This window comes from Procambarus clarkii, chromosome 14 (assembly GCF_040958095.1).
Source record: "Procambarus clarkii isolate CNS0578487 chromosome 14, FALCON_Pclarkii_2.0, whole genome shotgun sequence".
Classification (NCBI taxonomy): domain Eukaryota; kingdom Metazoa; phylum Arthropoda; class Malacostraca; order Decapoda; family Cambaridae; genus Procambarus; species Procambarus clarkii.
The window spans coordinates 12,059,216-12,082,039 of NC_091163.1; the positions used below are offsets into that span (position 1 = coordinate 12,059,216).

At 44.1% G+C, this 22,824-nt stretch overlaps 1 protein-coding gene across 1 annotated transcript in view; it reads left to right on the forward strand.

Moving 5' to 3' along the window:
• Nucleotides 1-22,463, forward strand: part of LOC123771613 (uncharacterized) — a 64,069-nt gene extending 41,606 nt beyond the window's left edge. The window contains exons 3-4 of the mRNA XM_045764205.2: nt 12,152-12,328; nt 21,506-22,463. Coding sequence (XP_045620161.2) covers nt 12,152-12,328; nt 21,506-21,577 — 249 coding nt within the window. The 3' untranslated portion in view covers nt 21,578-22,463. The remainder of the gene's footprint in view (nt 1-12,151; nt 12,329-21,505) is intronic.
• Nucleotides 22,464-22,824: the final 361 nt, after the last annotated feature.

A 22,824-nucleotide genomic window follows, 5' to 3' on the forward strand; every position in this document is an offset into this window, starting at 1 on the left:
TCAACTGTCAATCAATCAACTTATTTGTTTTCACACACACACACACACACACACACACACACACACACACACACACACACACACACACACACACACACACACACACACACACACACACACACACACACACACACACACACACACACACACTCTTTGCTGAGGGTGGACGGTGCCTGAGTGGACAGCGCTCTAGACTCGTGGATCTAGGGACCGGGCTTCGATTCTCCAGCACCGCTGGAAAAAACAAATGGGCAGAGTTTCCTTTACCCTGATGCCCCTGTTATCTAGCTGTAAATAGGTACCTGGGAATTAGACAGCTGTTACGGAGCTGCTTCCTGGGTGTGTGTGTGGGGGGGGGGGGAAGTAGTTAGTAACAGTTGACTGAGTGACAGTTGGGAGGCGGGACCAAAGAGCCAGAGCGTAACCCCCGCAAGCACAATTAGATGAGTACAATTAGGTGAGTACACACACACGCCTAGGAAGCAGCCCGTAGCAGCTGTCTTACTCCCAGGTACATATTTAATGCTAGGTGAACAGGTACATCAGAGTGAAAGAAACTCTACCAATTTGTTTCTGCCATCGCCGGGGATCGATCCCCGGACCACAGGACTACGAATCCCGAGCGCTGTCCACTTAGCTGTCAGGGCCCCCTGTGATCAGCACATAGAAAATTCTAACAGGACTATGTGTGTGTACTCACCTATATGTACTCACCTATATGTGCTTGCAGGATCGAGCACTGACTCTTGGATCCCGCCTTTCTAGCTATCGGTTGTTTACAGCAATGACTCCTGTCCCATTTCCCTATCATACCTAGTTTTAAAAGTATGAATAGTATTTGCTTCCACAACCTGTTCCCCAAGTGCATTCCATTTCTCTACTACTCTCACGCTAAAAGAAAACTTCCTAACATCTCTGTGACTCATCTGAGTTTCCAGTTTCCACCCATGTCCCCTCGTTCTGTTATTATTACGTGTGAACATTTCATCTATTTCCACTTTGTCAATTCCCCTGAGTATTTTATATGTCCCTATCATATCTCCTCTCTCCCTTCTTTTCTCTAGTGTCGTAAGGTTCAGTTCCTTCAGCCGCTCTTCATATCCCATCCCTCGTAGCTCTGGGACAAGCCTCGTCGCAAACCTCTGAACCTTCTCCAGTTTCTTTATGTGTTTCTTCAGGTGGGGGCTCCATGATGGCGCGGCATACTCTAAGACGGGTCTCACGTAGGCGTGTGTGTGTGTGTGTGTGTGTGTGTGTGTGTGTGTGTGTGTGTGTGTGTGTGTGTGTGTGTGTGTGTGTGTGTGTGTGTGTGTGTGTGTGTGCGCACTCGCAAGCAAGATGTCACCTGTAGTTTCCCAACCAGTATTGCCCCTCAAACACACACACCAAAAACACACTTAAGTCGTGCACGCTAGAGGCTTAGACACACACGCCACCGCATCCTCATATCCCCCCCCCCCCACAACCACATACCCCCCCCCCACATACCCCCCCCACACAACCCCATAACCCCCCGCCCACCCCACCCCACTACTGTACGAAAGCCACAGGTCCCAGGAGAGATATCAGAAGGCAACCCTCTTACTCATATCAGAGTTGCGCAAGACGATGCTCCCTCATGTAACACGCGCATGTGAACGGCGCCGGTCTCAACCCTTAGGTAATGGTGAGAGTTACACACCAAACAAGTGTGTGGTAGTTCAGCTGTAACGAGCCTAAGGCAGAGAGGACCAGAACTTTATGAAGTAAGGAAGTGGGGTAATTATGTGGACTAGGGGAGTGAGGACAGAAACTTAAGGAGTGAGGACAAGCAACTTAACGACTTAAGGAATGAGGACAAGCAACTTAAGGAGTGAGGGACAAGCAACTTAAGGGGTGAGGACAAACCACTTAAGGAGTGAGGACAAGCAACTTAAGGAGTGAGGACAAGCCACTTAAGGACTTAAGGAATGAGGACAAACAACTTAAGGACTTAAGGAGTGAGGAGAAGCAACTTAAGGACTTAAGGCGTGAGGACAAACAACTTAAGGACTTAAGGAGTGAGGAGAAGCAACTTAAGGACTTAAGGCGTGAGGACAAAATAGCGACATGTTTCCTTAGGGCCGAAGATCTCTGGACGACATTATTGATTTCCTGCAGGAAAGAATACATAGCGTGAGGAGGAAAGAGCCAGAGAGGCACGGATGTCTAGACCACAGACAGACAGACAGACAATTTGTGGCGTCGGTGGCTGTGTGGATAGCACGCTGGGCACGTAATCCCGTAGCCCGGGATCGATTCCCGGCGCCGGCGAGAAAGAAAAATGGGCAGTTTCTTTCACCATGATGCCCCTGTTACCTAGCAGTAAATGGGTACCTGGGAGTTAGACAGCTGTCACGGGTGGGTGGGTGATATGTGTGGGAAAAAAATATTAAATTAGTTAGTAGTTAGTAACAGTTGATTAATTGACAGTTGAGATAGGGGCCGAAAGGGCAGAGCTCATCCCCCGCAAGCACAGCTTGGTGAATACAACTAGGTGAATATAGACAGACACATTCAACAGCGAGATGGTTGAGGCAATAGACAGAGAGACAGACAGACAGACAGTGGCGAGGCTGTAGAGGCCACTGTCATGACCCAACACACACCAGTTACGACAGGATACGCTGTAGTCATTCCTTAACTGTCGATGTTCCTTTATTTCCAGTATTTATCATTTAAAATTTGGTCATTTATATTGATGTGTCCTTATATACACGTGTATCCTACTGTATGTTACTGTATTATATTTTTTGTATGAGATGATGTTATATTATGATGAGGTGTTAGAATTGTTAACTGCTTGTTCAACCCGTCCTCGACTCAAGTCCGTTACATCTAGCGGTCGACCCCCAGCCCGTTCTCCAAAGACCTAAAAGTGATTCCATCCGCCCGCCAAACCCGCTGTTTATGAATGAAACGATGCGTCTGTGGGGTCGACCGCTGGATGTAATGGACTTGAGTCGAGAGAGAGAGAGAGAGAGAGAGAGAGAGAGAGAGAGAGAGAGAGAGAGAGAGAGAGAGTTTAGTTATTGTTATAAGCTGCAGTTTAACCTTATTGCTGACGTACTGGGTCGAGCTTCTGCTCCTAAGCCCCACCTTGCCAGATATATATTTTCCAATCACTTTCTTCTTACATTTAACTTATCAAGAGAAAATGTTTAGAGCAGAGGAATGGACTCGAGCCCCCGTCGTTGGTCACCCCAGACGCACACATTACCCACTAGACCAAGATGTGCTTAATAATAATAATAGTTCAACCTGAAGTCAGCCCAAGCAGACATGGAGTTTGGCGGCACCCAGATGATACAGTCTCCAATTATCACGCACTCGTGAAGCGCTCCACAAAACGTATTATATTTGTCTTTAAAGCTGTGCACACGGAGGGAGGGAGGGAATTGTCACGGAAAAGCACCAAGCCATTACGACTGTATAGCACTTGGAAGGGGCCAGGATAAGGATTTGGGATGGGACGGGGGGCCCAACCACTTGGACGGTCGGGGATTGAACGCCGACATGCATGAAGCGAGACCGTAGCTCTACCGTCCAGCCCAAGTGGTTGTGCACACGGAATGCTTAGGAACTTGCCATTTGAACTGGTTCATTCATCAACAGCCCTCAAGCTAAGCCAACACTTGCTGGAGTCTCTTGGACTCATTTCTCATACTAAATTCCATCAATAGTTCCATATTCCACCATTTTCTAATTTGAACATTAATTATTTATTCACTTTGTCGATTGCGCTTAGAAAGTTGTAATTATGTCCATTACAATCGACTTGAGAATGGTCCAGGACGGACCGAAACGTCGTCGTCCCTTCACCTTCTAGTGTGTGGTCTGGTCAACATACTGTAGCCACGTTATTGTGACTCATCGCCTGCAACTATGTCCATTGTTGTATAGCTGTGTTCTCGAGGCCTATTGCCCCTCAGGCCTAACATTTCCTGGTTCATCATCTTTTTATCTATACTTTGTTTCACTTCAAGATGGGATTCTGTGGAGGGGCTGTATACTGCAAGTCGAGTCTTCTGTATGTTGTATACTGTATTCTGAAGACTATCCGAATATAAGAAAGTTTTGTAAGTGCTGAAGGGTTACTTTATGCGCCTCTAGTGTCAGGTTAGTCAACTAAAATCTTCAGGTTTCCCCCGATGTAGGAAGTGATCTTCTCTTCATATCATAGTATCCCCTCGGTGTCCTGTCTCTTCCTTGCCTCAGAACTTTGCAGTTTTCAGTTCCTGTTGCAGTGTGTGGGGGAGCTTGAGGATCGGGGTGCCACCCGGAGGCCCCCGGCCATACCTGACTCACCCGGCCCTTCACATTACACCCCCCTCCCCCTTGCCCTAACATGAATTACCCCCCTACCCTTACCTCACTCATCCCCAGCCCTCATCTCACTCACTCACTCCCCTCACATGACTCACGCAAGAAGAGACGCTGGAAGTGGGCGTCTAAGCGCCGCTTGAGACTATAGAGGCGTGCCGCCGACCAGCGGAATATGGAGGACACTTAAACCTCTCATCCTGTTGTTGGTGACCCCACTCCACACTGAGGGCTTGACCTCTGACACTGGTGACCCCACTCCACACTGAGGGCTTGACCTCTGACACTGGTGACCCCACTCCACGCTGAGGGCTTGACCTCTGACACTGGTGACCCCACTCCACACTGAGGGCTTGACCTCTGACACTGGTGACCCCACTCCACACTGAGGGCTTGACCTCTGACACTGGTGACCCCACTCCACACTGAGGGCTTGACCTCTGACACTGGTGACCCCACTCCACGCTGAGGGCTTGACCTCTGACACTGGTGACCCCACTCCACACTGAGGGCTTGACCTCTGACACTGGTGACCCCACTCCACACTGAGGGCTTGACCTCTGACACTGGTGACCCCACTCCACGCTGAAGGCTTGACCTCTGACACTGGTGACCCCACTCCACACTGAGGGCTTGACCTCTGACACTGGTGACCCCACGCCACACTGAGGGCTTGACCTCTGACACTGGTGACCCCACTCCACACTGAGGGCTTGACCTCTGACACTGGTGACCCCACTCCACGCTGAGGGCTTGACCTCTGACACTGGTGACCCCACTCCACGCTGAGGGCTTGACCTCTGACACTGGTGACCCCACTCCACGCTGAGGGCTTGACCTCTGACACTGTTGTGGAGCATGGCATATCAAGCATGGAGGTACAGTGTTGTATGTGGAAGCTGTCTAACTCACTATCTGTCCGTCTATCTCCCGTCTGCCTGTCACTTAATGGACCGGTAGTCTACCTGTTGAGGCACGGGTGTATGACACCCTCTAGGGAAGATAGTAAAACAAAATATATAACAATAGTATTGTTATACTTCCATGTTTAATTAAAATCCGATACAACAGATCGACAAAGTGTGAAAGTCATTTTAGTAATGCAATATGTTAACCAAGGGTCTAGTAGGCTTAAATTCACTTTTCGTTAATCCTATTAATGTGATGGATGAGCTCCAAGCAACAGTCTGTTGGACCAAGCTCTCACAAGTCAAGCCTGGCCTCGGGCCGGGCTTGAGGAGTAGAAGAACTCCCGGAACCCCATCAAGCAGGTATATCAGTGTTCCGATGTCAGATTTGATGTCGTGTCATCACGAGTTTTAAATCGCCACGTTTAGTAATCTGAGGTAGATTTCTTGGCGTCCTGAGATATTGAACACCGCCCTAAACCCGCGCTCCACCACACACACGTTGGGAGTACAAGCATGAGTTTAACTAGTATTTATAACGGGGGATAGCGAACAGAAATTTCCCCCTTGTAACCAAACTTCTTGGCATGATGTTTTCAAACTTTGGTTTCAGCTGAATGTCATTTTGCAGCTCAGATACCTCCTCCTCTACTCCAACTCCTTCACGTTATGAAAATGGACTTGTGACCCAATCTGGAATATCCAACAAAAGAAGATTCCTTCTTGAGGTTATCTTGAGATGATTTCGGGGCTTTAGTGTCCCCGCGGCCCGGTCCTCGACCAGGCCTCCACCCCCAAGAAGCAGCCCGTGACAGCTGACTAACACCCAGGTACCTATTTACTGCTAGGTAACAGGGCATAGGGTGAAAGAAACTCTGCCCATTGTTTCTCGCCGGCGCCCGGGATCGAACCCGGAACCACAAGTCCAGTGTGCTGTCCGCTCGGCCGAACGGCTCCCTCTGTCATATCTTCCAGACACATCTTTACGCAACATATCCGACGGCTCACAATAAACCCGTAAATCATCGTCGTGTATCGCACTGTTCTCTTCTAGTTCTTGTAAGTTATTGTTCTCTTCTAGTGCATGAAACGTTTTCATTCTGAAATAAACGTAGAGACAACCGTCTTAGCATTAATACAAATTGTCTTATTTACCTGCATATGCACAATTGTCTCAGAACTAAGCAAATATGTCTGATAAATAAGCAATATCGAGCCTAATCTTTCTTAGTTTATCACTGGAATAAACGTCTGTGTTCTAGAAAGTTGACTATGGTGTCCAAAAGTTGGTAAAGCGTCTTAAACTGTTACCTTTTAAGATCCAAGGAACTTCAGTATGCAGCAGTAAACGTTTCAAGATCTTCATCATCATTCTACCAACTACTTACAGAACCAACTAGGAACGAAAACACACACGACCTGATCTTCACAAGTAACGAAGAAATAATCAGAGACATTACACTCTCAGACACTACATACTCAGACCACAAGATTATTGAAGTTCAAACTAACATTAACACCTGCAGTAGCACCAAGAGGATCAACAAGCGAGAATGGTTATTCAATCAATTCAGTTTTAACAATAAGAGGATTAACTAGGAAAAATTAATATAGACCTTGTAAACATCCAATGGGAAACAGTCTTAGGCGACAAAACTCCCACACGGGAAACAGCCCAACTTACAACTGAAGCGTACAAGGTCTGCTTGAAGCACGTGCCTGTGAGGAGGGGCAGAAAGAGGACCACTCTTTAAAGAGAACGCAGACGACTGTACAAGAGAAGGAAAAAAAATCAGAGAAACGCTTAAGCAGACACGACAATCACAACAAAGGAAAATGAAATCTAAATAGGATGATAGAAGAAATAGAGTAGATGCTGAAGCGATCATACCAGTCTGAGGAATTGGAATTAGAACAGAAAGTCATACAAGATATAAAGAAAAATTTCAAAATATTTTTTCCACATATGCGAACTCAAAATAAAAAAATCTACCTTGGATCTTTCCTTACAACTGAAGGTTCGTACACAGAGAGGATGACAATGAAATTAACACCCCCAAAACACAATATGAAAGTTGAAGATCTGGACAGCTTCCTTATGAATGACATCCAAACCCCCAACTAATGTAACTGATATTAACACGAACGCAGAAGTCTTTGAAAGAGAAATTGACAGCATGCCCATGCACTCAGCCCCTGGTCCGGACACGTGGAACTTTATATTCATAAAGAAATGTATAGTACCAATAGCATGAGTGATCAGTGTAATATGAAGAAAGAGCTTGGATACAGGGAAGATACCGGCAGCACTTAAATCAGCAGATATTGCTCCACTACACAAGGAAGATAGTAAAGCCTTGCATTTAGGTGTGGTGGAAATGAGGAACTTAAACGAAATACAGGTTACAGGGCACAGACTTACTCATAGAAAGAAAGCATCATATCATAGGTCTGGGAATTATGATGTCTAACGACCTGACATTTAGTGAACATAACTGACCAAATAGCCAGGAAAAAAGATAAGATGGATTATGAAAACGTTCAAATCAAGAGATCCCAAAACAATGAACAATGATAATACTATTTAAATCACTGGTGCTGTTCCGTCTTGAGTATTGCTCAGTACTCACTTCCCCCCTTCAGAGCAGGAGAGACCTCTGAATTAGAGGGAATACAGAAAGCATATGCGGCACGCAGATATATATATATATATATATATATATATATATATATATATATATATATATATATATATATATATATATACATGATAAAGCACCTAAATTATTAGAACCGTCACAAAGCTCTCAAAATGTACTCTTTTTGGAAAGAAGACGAGAAAGGTGTCAAACAATATATATACGGAAAATACTGGAAGGCCAAGTCCCAAATTTGCACGGTAGAATGGCAACATACTGGAGCAAAAGATATGGAAGAAAATGTAGAACAGAACCAGTGAGGAGTAGAGGTGCCATAGACACAATCAAAGAGCACTGTCTGAACATCAGAGTCCACGGCTGTTTAATACTCTTCCAGCAAGCATTAGAAATGTTGCCGGAACAAAGGTGGAAGTCTTCAAGAAGCATTTGAATAAGTTCTTGCAAAGAAGTACTGGACCAACCGGGCTGTAGTAGATATGTGGACATGCAGGCAACAGCCTGTTGAACCAAGTTATGACAAGTCGAGCAGAAGAACTCCTGGAACCCTCTCCAGGTATACTCCAGGTATTCTTGACACAAAGCTTCCAGAACAGTCGATGATTGAGAGCGTGGGCTTTAATGATATTACCTGAAGTAATGACTGTGTATAATCTGTCACTACGATTTCCCTTAAAGAAGTTGGCGATAAGTAAAGCAATGAATAATAAACATATCAGGAACAGTTTTTTCCTTCAAATAAGCAACAAAACTCCCGGTAGCGACCAGTAATTGACATTGTAATTGATGTAGTTGCGTCATCATTTGCACAAGCAAGAATGTTTGTAAGGGAATCTCGTTTTCTTTGAATACTCAACAACATGAAATACTCGACTTTCCTTTAGTTTAAGCCACTAGTTACCGTAGAATTAACAACCCCCTTATCTTGAGGTTATCTTGAGATGATTTCGGGGCTTTAGTGTCCCCGCGGCCCGGTCCTCGACCAGGCCTCCACCCCCCAGGAAGCAGCCCGTGACAGCTGACTAACACCCAGGTACCTATTTACTGCTAGGTAACAGGGGGCACTTAGGGTGAAAGAAACTTTGCCCATTTGTTTCTGCCTCGTGCGGGAATCGAACCCGCGCCACAGAATTACGAGTCCTGCGCGCTATCCACCAGGCTACGAGGCCCCTTGGTCAAGTTTTCATCGTTTCCAAAGCACAAATAAGCGGGTGGCAAAGATTCTTTGCCCAGAAAAAACTGACTCGGCCCAACTGGAATAAAAATGATATCGTCCTTTTAAATATATGCCACAGAAAATATTCTCCACATTCATCGTCGTTTTATCTATGTGTTGTAGCATTGCGGTGTAGCAGATAAGAGTCGTGTGATAGAATGAGCTCCTCACCGACTGTGTGGGGGTTTCCACACTAAGCCGTTAACAATGAGATGGGTAAGGATGGACGCAATCCTTCCGTGTTTTGTTGCTTTTGAAACTTATCACGGAGGGATTGAACAAAAAAAAAAAGATCAATTCTTCTCTACCAACAGCACAGAAAATGGTGTGGGTAGTGACGGCAGTGGTAACAGTGACCCAGGTCACTGTTACCACTGCCGTCCCCGTGGTGCAGAGGTAAGCCACTCGCCCCGCGCATCGCGAGCGATTTGGCCTGGGTTCGTATCCTGGCCGGGGAGGATTAACTAGGCGCCAATCCGTAACTGTACGCCTCTACAGCAGTGAATGTGTACCTGGTTGTTAAACGATTTGGTGGCATGTATTCCATGGAAAATTTGAGTTAAGGACCTGCCCGAAATGTTATGCGTGCTCTATATATATAGCTTTACAATAATCTAAGAGTTCTTGTATATATACTAAACAAAACAAATATTGTGCACGTTAGTAGCACTTGGATGTTTGCTGCTTGAATAAACCCGTATTTCAACTATTCCACATCACTATGGCGACTTTTCTTCTGGTATTTGTCTTCTGCCATTTTTTCTCTTTAATTAAGAATGTAAATTGAAGTAATACAAGATGTATGTGTTGTATCATGGCCTGACCCTTGATCCCCTGTCAAGTGTTTGGCCGTGACCCCCCCTAGGCTAGGAGTGGTGTCCTGTGGTTAGTGTCACTTGTTTGTTCTCGAGAGATTTAGGATTCATTTTAATTTACTGTTAAAGCCCAGGAAAATCCCCACAAGAGCATAGAGACAACTAGGTAGAGTAATAAACCGAAAAATATATATTTACAAATAAATACAAACCTATAACCTGGTTACTTATACAGGGAAAGCTCCCTATTTCCTTCATGTACCTTGACAGATACATAATGCTCTTTAATATCACTGAGATCACAATTTCACATATAAACATAAGCAAGATTATTGTCAGGGACGTAATAATGCCAAGAACCCTAGACTCTCTCTATACTTCTGCTCGGTAGCTTTCCAAAGCAACTCAATGACCTCCTGCAATTTAAATGAATACAACTTTGTGGCTCATCTGGATATGTGGCCAAGTTTACACCTCTAAAATAGGGAATCTCTGGCTAGCACCTCTTCATCCTTTACCTTTAATACCAAATGTTCCATCATTTCTTATTAATCTCTAAATATTCTCCTTTAACCTTACTTTATTGGTAGGTTAAAGAGTCAATTTTTCCTTTACACAATATTTATACACATTTTATTCGTAAATCATAGCTACTACATGACTGTGGGCACTACTTTCAGGGGTGGAAGGATATCAGCGAGCTACCTGCTGGCAGCAGTCAGTTCAGGGAACAAACATCTACCTCATTGTTTTCATATAACTCTCTCGCGCTCGCTTTAGCCAAATCGCTACATAAACTGTTTTTACACAACATTTTGCATACTGCAGAAGAGGATCCTAACATGTTACAAGTAAACAATTAAAGAAAAAGAGTGTCGAGAACCAAGAAACCGACTTACTACAAAAGCAAGATCTTTCAGGGATTTTTACATCTTACAATATTTATTATTATTATTTCATATTTAACCATTTTAATATATATTTGTCTAATTACTTTTAAGAATCACAAAAGGATTCACTGTAAGATGTTGTTTCTGTGGTAAATCCTTCTCTTGGTTCTCTACTGTCTCTAAATGTACAGACAAAAATATAAATCCACTTTTTCCACTCCAAATCCACTCGAATGCTTGTGTACATGCTCTGTTATATTTATATTTTTTTGAGGGGGATACTTGTCTATATTGATCTCGGGATTATGTTTCTGTTGAATAGATTAAGGCTCTTTAGCCCTCAGCTATGGAGATGGGGCGTCTCTTCTTGGAGTAGTCTTTCTACAATTGGTGTTTTTTCTGTGTAATCCCAAGTTGTATAACTTATACCAGGTGCTGGTCTAGAAGTATGGTGCACGGCTTGCTAGTACCCAGGTCGAGGGTTCAAATCCCCTCATTGCTCCAAATGGTTTCCTCCTCTTCATTAATGTCATAGTCGAGTACTTATTGCTGAGCTATTGCTAAGTCAAGCACCAATATATTTCTCATCCAAAACTGTCAACGTCAGCAAACTACCAGACCCCCACTGTCGTCCCGTGACGCAGTGCCCTGGTCCCGTGACGCAGTGCCCTGGTCCCGTGACGCAGTGCTCTGGTCCCATGACACAGTGCCCTGGTCCCGTGACGCAGTGCCCTGGTCCCGTGACGCAGTACCCTGGTCCCATGACGCAGCGCTCTGGTCCCATGACGCAACGCTCTGCTCCCATGACGCAGCGCTCTGGTCCCGTGACGCAGCGCTCACCGCTGACCGAGTTGGCGTCTTGCTTCAGCCACTAAAACACCACACTCACTGCTCCCCATGCACACGTCTCCACACCCAGTGTTACAAGTGTACATTTGATCAAGGTGTACTCCTTGTGTTATCATGGAGCCCCAGAGAGTGTAGATCATCACACGGGAGAGTGTAGCACACCCAGGTCACTGAACACGATTTATTTTTGTATTTTTATTGATAACCAGATTCTGCTGTAGTTGGCAAGGAGATATTTTCAATTGGAGAACTGGAACGGGGGGTCATTGATCTCGTTTAGTGTTCTTTAATGAAGACAGATATGAAATTGAATATTTTGGTTCATTTCTTCTATATTTGACAGGTGTTCATGTTGATAATGTTGTATGTTAGAGTTAGTGAAGATGCTATTCATTTTGAATAGGCAATTTAGCCCAATTTTTTGTTCTTGTGCTAATATAATGTTTGTAAGGCGTGTGGTGTGTTGCTCCCGCAGGAGGTGGATGAGGACGCGGAGGTTGGTTGTGAAGTGACGGATGAGAGCGCCGCCGCCTCCAGCCGCTCCGAGCACGACCTCCGTCAGCACTTCGAGAAGTTCCTAGAGCGAATGGATCGCAGGAGATCCCAACCCTCCAAGGTGGTCCAGGGAGCCAGCGACGGTCCTGCCAAGGAGGTGAGTAGGAGGGAAGAGGAAGGTAAGAGTAAGGAGAGAAGATAAGGCGGGAGGGAGAGAGAGAACAGATACACATAAGGAAGAACTTTTAAAGAGAATTGCTAAACAATATTTGTGAAGTAGAAGAACTCCCAGAACCCCGTCCAGATAATAGAGTCCCAGCTGGACACTGGGCTGATGATAGTCCCAGCTGGACTCAGGTGGCTGATGATAGTCCCAGCTGGACACAGGTGGGTGATGATAGTCCCAGCTGGACACAGGTGGCTGATGATAGTTCCAGCTGGACACAGGTGGCTGATGATGGTCCCAGCTGGACACAGGTGGCTGATGATAGTCCCAGCTGGACACAGGTGGCTGATGATGGTCCCAGCTGGTCACAGGTGGCTGATGATGGTCCCAGCTGGACACAGGTGGCTGATGATGGTCCCAGCTGGTCACAGGTGGCTGATGATGGTCCCAGCTGGTCACAGGTGGCTGATGATGATCCCAGCTGGACACAGGTGGTGGGTCGATGCTGCTGGTAATGGCTTTCCAGTTTTATCTTCCTCGAAAGCTGCTGATGGATGTGACTTCTTGAAGACAAAGTTCGCGGTGTTGGAGAAACGAGTGTTGTCTCGCGTTTATTGAAGATCCTGAAAATAAATTGCAGGAATTTATCAATTTAGAGGCAGGACCGGTAATTCCAGAACCAGTTCCTGGTCGTCTCCGCTACAAATGCTTGCTAACTCCCAAATCGTACTGCGACATTGAGAGGAAGTTCTTGCTGTCAGTTCTTACCGGTACAGCTAAAGCCAGCTCACAGGTTTAGAAAGCTACTTGGGAGCGTCTGCCAGCTTCAGCCGGATGAATAGCCTCTGCCCAGGAACACATGGTTGCTTCTCTGGGTCCTCTATCTTCTAGTTCCCACACCCAACCCTTCCTCCTGATAAGATAGTTCTTTTTGTAACTATGTGGACTGTCGTACAAATATCGACGCGACGGACAAATAGAAAGTTAAGTTTGGTGATATTCATTTTATATAGTTCGGAAAATAAAGTTAAAGAACCAAATTGAAATATTCCTAAGCCTAGTATAGCACATATATGTGCTATATTTGCCCTAACCGTGTATTAGGCCTAGGATTTTTAGGTTAATTAGCTTTCATTAACACCATAAATTGAACAACTTTTCTGGTTTGCCCAAATTCAATAATATTAGTCTACTTTCTATTGTTCAATCACGTTCAAATTTGTACGATCGTCCACATCTTTAATATTAGTACTCTCAGTCTAGGAGGCTAGGCTGCCCGAAACAAAGCACCGAATGTGTACCTCTTCGCTCTTCTCTCCCTCACACCCTCCTCCTGTTCTCTTCACGTCTTGTACCTGGCGCCAGATTCACGAAGGAGTTACGCAAGCACTTACGAACTTGTCCATCTTTTCTCAATCTTTGGCGGCTGTGTTTACAATTATTAAACAGTTAATGAGCTCCGAAGCACCAGGAGGCTGTTTATAACAATAACAACAGTTGATTGGCAAGTTTTCATGCTTGTAAACTGTTTAGTAAATGTAACCAAAGCCGTCAAAGATTGAGGAAAGATGTACACGTACGTTCGTAAGTACTTGCGTAACCGCTTCGTGCTGCATTGTAGACGGAAATGATGGTGAGGGCGTTGCGGTGCAGGTGCTGTGGGGTGCTGTGGGGTGCTGTGGGGTGCTGTGGGGTGCAGGTGCTGCATGGTTAGTGTACCATCTAGGGGGGGAAGGAAGGAACTATCAGGAGAAAGCGTCAAGTCATTACGACTATATAACACTGAGAAGGGGGTCAGGATAAGGATTTGGGATGGGACTGGGGAAAGGAATGGGACCCAACCACTTGGACGGTCGGGGATTGAACACCGATCTGCATGAAGCGAGACCGTCGCTTGGTAGAAATAGCCTAAGCTACTTTATCCCTTTGAGATGTATTTTTTTTTCTTGTCTCAATAAACTTACTTGAACATGAACTTGAACTTGGTTAGTGTACCCTCCAAGTTATCGTGTTCGTTCTTCGCCTTCGCAGCCTCCTCCAGATAACAGGAAATAACGGCGGCCAACAGAAGACATTGACCTTGCTTGGCGTGGTTGACCTTGGCAAACGGGTAGTGTGATGGCTCGTCTGTCGGTGGTGACCTTGAGGACAAGTGCCACGCTGCATGCCATATGCGGCATGTTACCGTGACACATTACCTGGACTTGCTAGTGAGGAACCTATCCTGCTGGTCGGTAAGCAACCACACTTCGGTGCTTGCTACCTGTAATTCACCCGAAGTAAATGGAGGGACATTCTCACTACGTTTGAGGAAATGAAAATATCGATCCCGGGTGAAAGATAACATACTCACCCTCACAGGTGGAAGATTAGATTATGCGCTCCTGGTGACGACGCAGGAGAGTGGTGCCAGCACACACATGTATTTAGTCAATATTTGGCGCTGCTTACCACCATCGACACGAGCAAGAGAAAGTTAAACACAAATCAGATAAAAAATGTGTTAATCTTCGTGGCTTGCTACGTCTTTGAGAGAATTGTTGGCTGGGACTGCGAGTGTGGAAGTATTGAGGAATATAGCTTTGGAAAATTACATTTTAACTTGACTTCTGGGCTGGGGAGCGGCCTGACGTTTTATGAATGATGATACTTTGAGTTGACTACACCTTGAGTTGACTATACCTTGAATTGGTTTCGGGGCTTAGTGCCCCCGCGGCCCGGTCATCAACCAGGCCTCCTCGTTGCAGGCTGTTAGATGCGGCTGCTCGCAGCCTGACGTATGAGTCACAGCCTGGTTGATCAGGTATCCTTTGGAGGTGTTTGTCAAGTTCTCACTTGAACACTGTGAGGGGTCTGCCAGTTATGCCCCTTATGTGTAGTGGAAGCGTGTTGAACAGTCTCGGGCCTCTGATGTTGATAGTTCTCTCTCAGAGTACCTGTTGCATCATTGCTCTTCAACTGGGGTATTCTGCACATCCTGCCATGCCTTCTGGTCTCATGTGATGTTATTTCTGTGTGCAGGTTTGGGACCAGCCCCTCTATTATTTTCCACGTATAAATTATTATGTATCTCTCCCGCCTGCGCTCAGGAGAATACAGATTTAGGCATTTTAATCGGTCCCAATAGTTTAGATGTTTTACTGAGTGGATTCTAGCAGTAAAGGATCTCTGCACGCTCTCCACGTCAGCAATTTCTTCAGCTTTGAAAGGGGCTGTCATTGTGCAGCAGTACTCCACTCTAGAGAGCACAAGCGTCTTGAAGAGTATCATCACGGTATAGCATTTCTAGTTTGAAAAGTTCTTGTTCCCCAACCTGTCATTTTTCTTGCAGTTGTGACGGCTACTTTATTGTGTTCTTTAAGGGTAAGGTCTTCCGACATGAGTACACCTAAATCCTTTACATTGCTTTTTCGTTCAGTGTTATGATTTGCCTGAGTTTTGTACGCGGATTCTCTTTTTATAATTTCATTTTTTCCATAGCGCAATAGCTGGAACTTATCTTCACTAAATACCATATTATTTTCTGAAGCCCATTGAAAGATCTGATTTACATCTGACTGGAGGTTTGCTGTGTTCTCTATGTTGTCTACTCTCATGAAAATCCTAGTGTCATCTGCAAAGGATGATACAGTGCTATAAATTGTGTCCTACTCTATATCTGATATGAGGATGAGAAAAAGTACTGGAGCAAGCACAGTACCCTGGGGGACTGAGCTCTTCACGGTTGATGGGCTGGATTTTATTTTATTGACTATTACACATTGGGTTCTGTTAGTCAGGAAATTGTAAATCCATCTGCCTATTTTTCCGGTAATTCCTTTTGCACGCATTTTGTGTGCAATAACACCATGGTCACATTTATCAAAAGCTTTTGCGAAATCTGTGTAAATTACATCAGCGTTTTGCTTGTCTTCTATGGCATCTAATGCCATATCATAGTGGTCCAGCAACTGCGACAGGCAAGAGCGCCCTGTTCTGAAACCATGTTGTCTGGGGTTATGGAGATGCTGTGATTCCATGTATTTTGTAATCTTATTTCTTAGCACTCTTTCAAAGATTTTTATGATGTGCGATGTTAGTGCTATCGGTCTGTAATTTTTTGCCTCTGCCTTATTTCCTCCTTTATGAAGTGGTGCTATCTCTGCTGTTTTTAGTATGTCAGGAATAACGCCAGTATCTAGGCTTTGTCTCCACAGAATGTGGAGGACCTGCGATAGTGGTTTTTTACAGTTCTTTATGAATATGGAGTTCCAAGAATCCGGGCCTGGTGCAGAGTGCATAGGCATACTGTTTATGGCTTCTTCAAAATCCAGTGGGGATAGAGTGACGTCTGATGTATGATTTGATGTTGGCATCACATCCATGAAAAATTAATTTGGGTTATTAAGCTTTAGTGTGTTTAGTGGCTCGCTGATAACAGTCGTACTGATTCTTCAGTATCTCGCTCATTATTTTGTCATCAACTGTGAAAGTTCCATCTCCATTTCGCAGGGGCCCGGATACTAGATGTAGTTTTTTTTATCTTGATTTTGCATAGGAGAAAAAAATATTTCGTATTTCTCTCTATTTCACTGATGGCCTTTTGCTCTCTTTGTCTCTCTTGGATTTTGTATGATTCTTGTAGCTTTAGTTCAATTGTTTCTATTTCTCTACCTAGTCTTCTTCGTCGTTCTTGAGATAGGATGTTGTTCTCAAGTTGCTCCGCGATTCGTTTTCTTCGCCTATAGAGGGAAGGACGTTCCCGTTCCAGTCTGCATCTCTTCCTCTTTTTTCTTAGGGGTATGAGGTTTGAGCATATTTCTAGTGCTACTGAGTTTATTTTTTCCAGGCACTGGTTCAAGTTTGCATTTCCTAGCTGTTCTTTCCAGCTTATTTCTGCGAAGTCTTGGTTTATTTGCTCCCAGTTAATGTGTTTATTATTAAAATTTGATTTGCTGAATTCTCCTCCCCCTGGGACTTGGGACTGATAGTGCAGGTCTACTCCTCATGCTTGTCAGAACTTCAATTAAGTTGTGATCTGAATAACAGGTATTTGTAATCGTTATGTTCCTGATCAGTTCATCATTATTAGTGAATATGAGGTCCAACGTGTTCTCTTTTCTAGTTGGTTCTACTATTTGCTGGATTAAGACAAATTTGTCGCACATCCGTAGCAGGTCATTTGCATGTGCTTGTTCATTTAGGCTACTTCCTGGTATTCTTTCTGATATTACTGTATTAGCCAGGTGCTTCCATTTCAGGTGCCGTAGGTTGAAGTCCCCCAAGCAGGATGATGTTCGGGGCTAAATTTGTGAGGTTTTCCAAGCAGTGTTCTATTTTATTAGTTGGTCTTTAAACTGCTGGTGATTTGCCTCCGGTGACTTATATACAAGGACAATAATTACATTTAAGATCTCTATTTTGATTATCAGCACTTCCACCATATCATTTGTAGTGTTTAGCAACTCAGTACAGATGAGTGTGTCTTTGATGTCTAGGCTGACCCTACCCTGTAGCCGGTGTTTCCTGTCACATCTGAAAAGATAGTACTCTGAGATCCATATTTCACCATGATGGTAGTCCTTTGTGTGGGTTTCTGTTAGGGCTGCAAACACTGCATTTGCCTCATGTAGGAGGCCAGCTATGAATGATGATAACCACCTCACCCCCTCCGGAACATAACCTCTGCCTTCCTACTTCAACAACAAGGGTTAGTGTAGAGAGAGAGACCAAGCTTGTGTCATCATGGGCTGGAGGCACGCGGTGTTGGGTGTTGTATTCACCTAGTTGTGCTTGCGGGGGTTGAGCTTTACTCTTTCGGCCCGCCTCTCAACTGTCAATCAATCAATTGTTACTAACTACTAACTAACTAATTTTTGTTTCACACACACACACCCAGGAAGCAGGGCGTAACAGCTTTCTAACTCCCAGGTACCTATTTACTGCTAGGTAACAGGAGAATCAGGGTGAAAGAAACTGCCCATTTGTCTCTGCCTAGTCCGGGAATCAAACCCGAGAGGCTCCAGGGGCCAGATTCACGAAGCAGTTACGCAAGTACTTACGAACGTGTACATCTTTCCTCAATCTTTGACGGCTTTGATTACATTTATTAAACAGGTTACAAGCATGAAAACTTACCAGTCAACTGTTGTTAATTGTTATAAACAGCCTCCTGGTGCTTCGGAGCTCATTAACTGTTTAATAATTGTAAACAAAACCGTCAAAGATTAAGAAAAGATGGACAGGTTCGTAAGTGCTTGCGTAACTGCTTCGTGACTCGGGCCCCAGGTCTCTCGGAGCCTCGACAACCAGCCACAGGAAGTGTTATTTTGAAGCATGGATCCAGTTCATGCTGTCATCATTTTGCATGTCCATTGACTCCTCCATCTTGTGAAGGATCACATTTACTGAGATGTGGGAAGGGAGAGAGGATATTTCTCACCATCTGGGATTAAAAAAAAAAAGCTAATTGATAAAACCAAATATTCATAGGTTTTGCAACCTATGAAAGTCTTCTTTTCACTCTACAGTTCCATATTTGATGTATTTAATTTACCAAAAACATTTGAGCAAGCGTGGAGTCGTGTACAGAATGCCAGACGTTACATATTGACTGAGGCTGCGAATATCGAATTGCCAATGACTAAAATATCGCTATATGTTCATTGCTTTTCGCAAAAAAAAAAAAAATAAATACTGTATTGTCTTAACTAGTCCATAACGGTAAAACGTTGTTGAAAAAGACAAGCTTTGATATCAAGATTTTTCCTAGTATTGTTTTGATATAATTCAGAAAGTCGCTGTCAATTCAAAACTTGTTCACTCGGCCAATATTCACTTGTCTAGTATCGGCTTTCATATCCAGACCGTCAGGTGTTATCAACTTATAATAGCCAGAGATATCCTATGCCACCCCGAGCATCATATTAACATGGGCACACTGTTCAACCCTCAATAATTGAAGAGCCTCATCATGGTCTAAGTATGAAGCAGCAGATTTTAGTGAACTGCCAATTCGTGATCGCCTTTATAGTTGTGTATATTAGTACTTTATTTGATATATATACACAGTGTACAGATGACATTCTTTCCCAGGTTGGAATTCCTCCTCACTTTCTTCCCTTAGATTTGAAATTGCTCTCAAGCAAGGTGGCGTTCGTTTTACAAACACTACGCCATAGTAAATAATTTAGTTTGGTGTCAATTGGTTTGAAAAGAATTTGCATATTAGGCAGTGTAAATAATCGGTTATTGGTCATTTGGATTGGTATTAATTATTTCAAATATATTTATTTACTCGAAACTAAGAGTTTCTTGAAGGCTAGTTAATTTTACACTGATAGTTAAGGTTTATTGGTAAAATCATTTACTTAGCAACAGTATTCACCCGCTGTCTATACAACATATAAAAGTATAAAACATTTTACTGGAAATCAAAGTACATTGGCTTAGGGCCGAAAATATCTTTACTGTCTCTGTATGGCAACACTCGGGGTGAAATTCAGTAATAATATGGCAACACCTCTCAATACTTATTCAGCTCGTCCTTCTAAGGTTTCCCAACATCAAGAAACTGTCGTACTAAAGTGCCCGATCCTAACCTACCAGAGAACCCAAACAGAAAACGAGACAGTATGTCAATTTCGCGAGCCACTTCCATTTTCTAGTACGACGATTTTTTCGCCTTAGGTAAAGTATGCATCAAAATATTCCGGGGACGTGGTTATCAGAACTCATTAGGCTTTTACTCTACGAAAAATTTTCCAACAAAGAATATGACTACAAATCCACTCATGTAATAGTTGCTTTTATCATCAATAACACTCGAATAGTCGAGATCAATTAAATTCCAGAACTGCCACCCAATGTACTTCCACCTGGAGCGGTCTGCGGATCGACTCTTGATTATCGTGGGCAGCTACTGAAGACACACAGGAGTACCTACGTCACGGAGCTCTTTGTGACCTGTCGTGGTCCAGCTCTCCAAATATTCCTCAAGAAGTTGACCAGTGACTCCTCTATGTTGCCCCTCGAGTACTGCTTAGCGTAACGCCATTTTTGGAGGCTTTAAACTACACCTTCGTGGGACTGACGGGCGACATTATGACTCCAGAGATCGTGGCTGGTACAACCATGACTCCAGAGATCGTGGCTGGTACAACCATGACTCCAGAGATCGTGGCTGGTACAACCATAACTCCAGAGATCGTGGCTGGTACAACCATAACTCCAGAGATCGTGGCTGGTACAACCATAACTCCAGAGATCGTGGCTGGTACAACCATGACTCCAGAGATCGTGGCTGGTACAACCATGACTCCAGAGATCGTAGCTGGTACAACCATAACTCCAGAGATCGTGGCTGGTACAACCATAACTCCAGAGATCGTGGCTGGTACAACCATGACTCCAGAGATCGTGGCTGGTACAACCATGACTCCAGAGATCGTGGCTGGTACAACCATAACTCCAGAGATCGTGGCTGGTACAACCATGACTCCAGAGATCGTAGCTGGTACAACCATAACTCCAGAGATCGTGGCTGGTACAACCATGACTCCAGAGATCGTAGCTGGTACAACCATAACTCCAGAGATCGTGGCTGGTACAACCATAACTCCAGAGATCGTAGCTGGTGCAACCATGACTCCAGAGATCGTAGCTGGTACAACCATAACTCCAGAGATCGTGGCTGGTACAACCATGACTCCAGAGATCGTAGCTGGTACAACCATGACTCCAGAGATCGTGGCTGGTACAACCATGACTCCAGAGATCGTGGCTGGTACAACCATGACTCCAGAGATCGTGGCTGGTACAACCATGACTCCAGAGATCGTGGCTGGTACAACCATGACTCCAGACATCATGGCTGGTACAACCATGACTCCAGACATCATGGCTGGTACAACCATGCCCAATGGGGAGAGCCTGGAAGTTGAGCTCAAACGTATGATTACATAAATATTATCGCTCCTGATTCCTTAAATAATAATAATAATAATAATTATTATTATTATTATTGTTAAGTGAATGAAATGTTATTATCCACGTGTAATCTGGTTAGTAATTGTAATTTAATATATTCATAACCTAACCACGTTATTTAGATATGAAACCGTTGTTATGACAGATAGTTATGTTAAGGATGAGACTAAGCGGAGACTAACAGGGTTTTCCCTTCCGCAGGCTGCAGTGGTGACCCTGGCGGAGGACGACTTCCCCAAGAACTACACCAGGAAGGCCAGACCGTCGATATGAACGCCAGCCCCACCCTCTCCATGCTTGTATACTTGCTTTATCCTACCGCAGAAAGCCCGGGTCAAGGGCGCTCCTACGCGCCGCCAAGGACGTCTGCACGGCCAAGAGGCACTCCAGGATCTCCTCTTGGATATCCACAAGCCACACGTTCTTATTCTGCGACATTGTCGCGTTCAGTGTTAAAACTCGGTGAACGTTGGCACATACGGCGGTCAATTCTGAGCGCTTGGTGAACATTTCTAGAGGATTGATGCCTGGAGCATGCGCAGGAACCAATGTGTTGCATGTTGGTTTGTAAAAATGTATGTAATAGTATTTGAAAGCAGTGAAGTTTAAGGATTTGTTAGTGTGTAGAGCGTGTGGGTTATTGAGCAGCTGTAGGGCGGGAAAGGACGCCCCCTCCACCGTCCATGGTCACCACTTCTGTAATCAGGAAACTTTAGCTTCTGTAAGTCATGTTCTCTCCCATGATGTCAGCAGACTGTGTCGCTGGCTGTGCCGCCAACCACACCACCAGTGTGGCACAGACCCACCAGTAGTGGGAGACAGATCTAGCAAACTGGACGGATTATTTCTATGCGAAAGTTAAAAGAAAAAAATGTGCTTTTGTACTTTTTGTAGCGCTCCACTGGATTTGTCGTCTTGTCGGGGAATTAAGCAAGTGTGTCTGGCAAGCTATCAAGAGCGCAGAGCGAGGCAGTCAGCTGTCAAGAGAGTATAGGGCTTGTCAGCACCTAGCTCAGACAACACCTAGGTTCCTGACACAGTCGGCCAGGCCACCACTTGCTAACGATTTGCTTTTGATCGCGTTTTTCTTAGCATAGTTCAAGTCAATTAATTTAAGGACTTCTGTAATATATATATATATATATATATATATATATATATATATATATATATATATATATATATATATATATATATATATATATATATTTTTATATATATATATATATATATATATATATATATATATATATATATATATATATATATATATATATATATAAATATATATATATATATATATATATATATATATATATATATATATATATATATATATATATATATATATATATATATATATATATATATATATATATATATATATATTTTGACATGGTTCTGGAGCGTGATAGTGTGAGGAAGGGAGTGGGTGAGCAGATGTGACTGTTGACTTGTGTTGAGTCACCTTGAGGTATCCTGGCTATACTGGCGCCGCTAGCCTGGCAGTATAGCGGCCC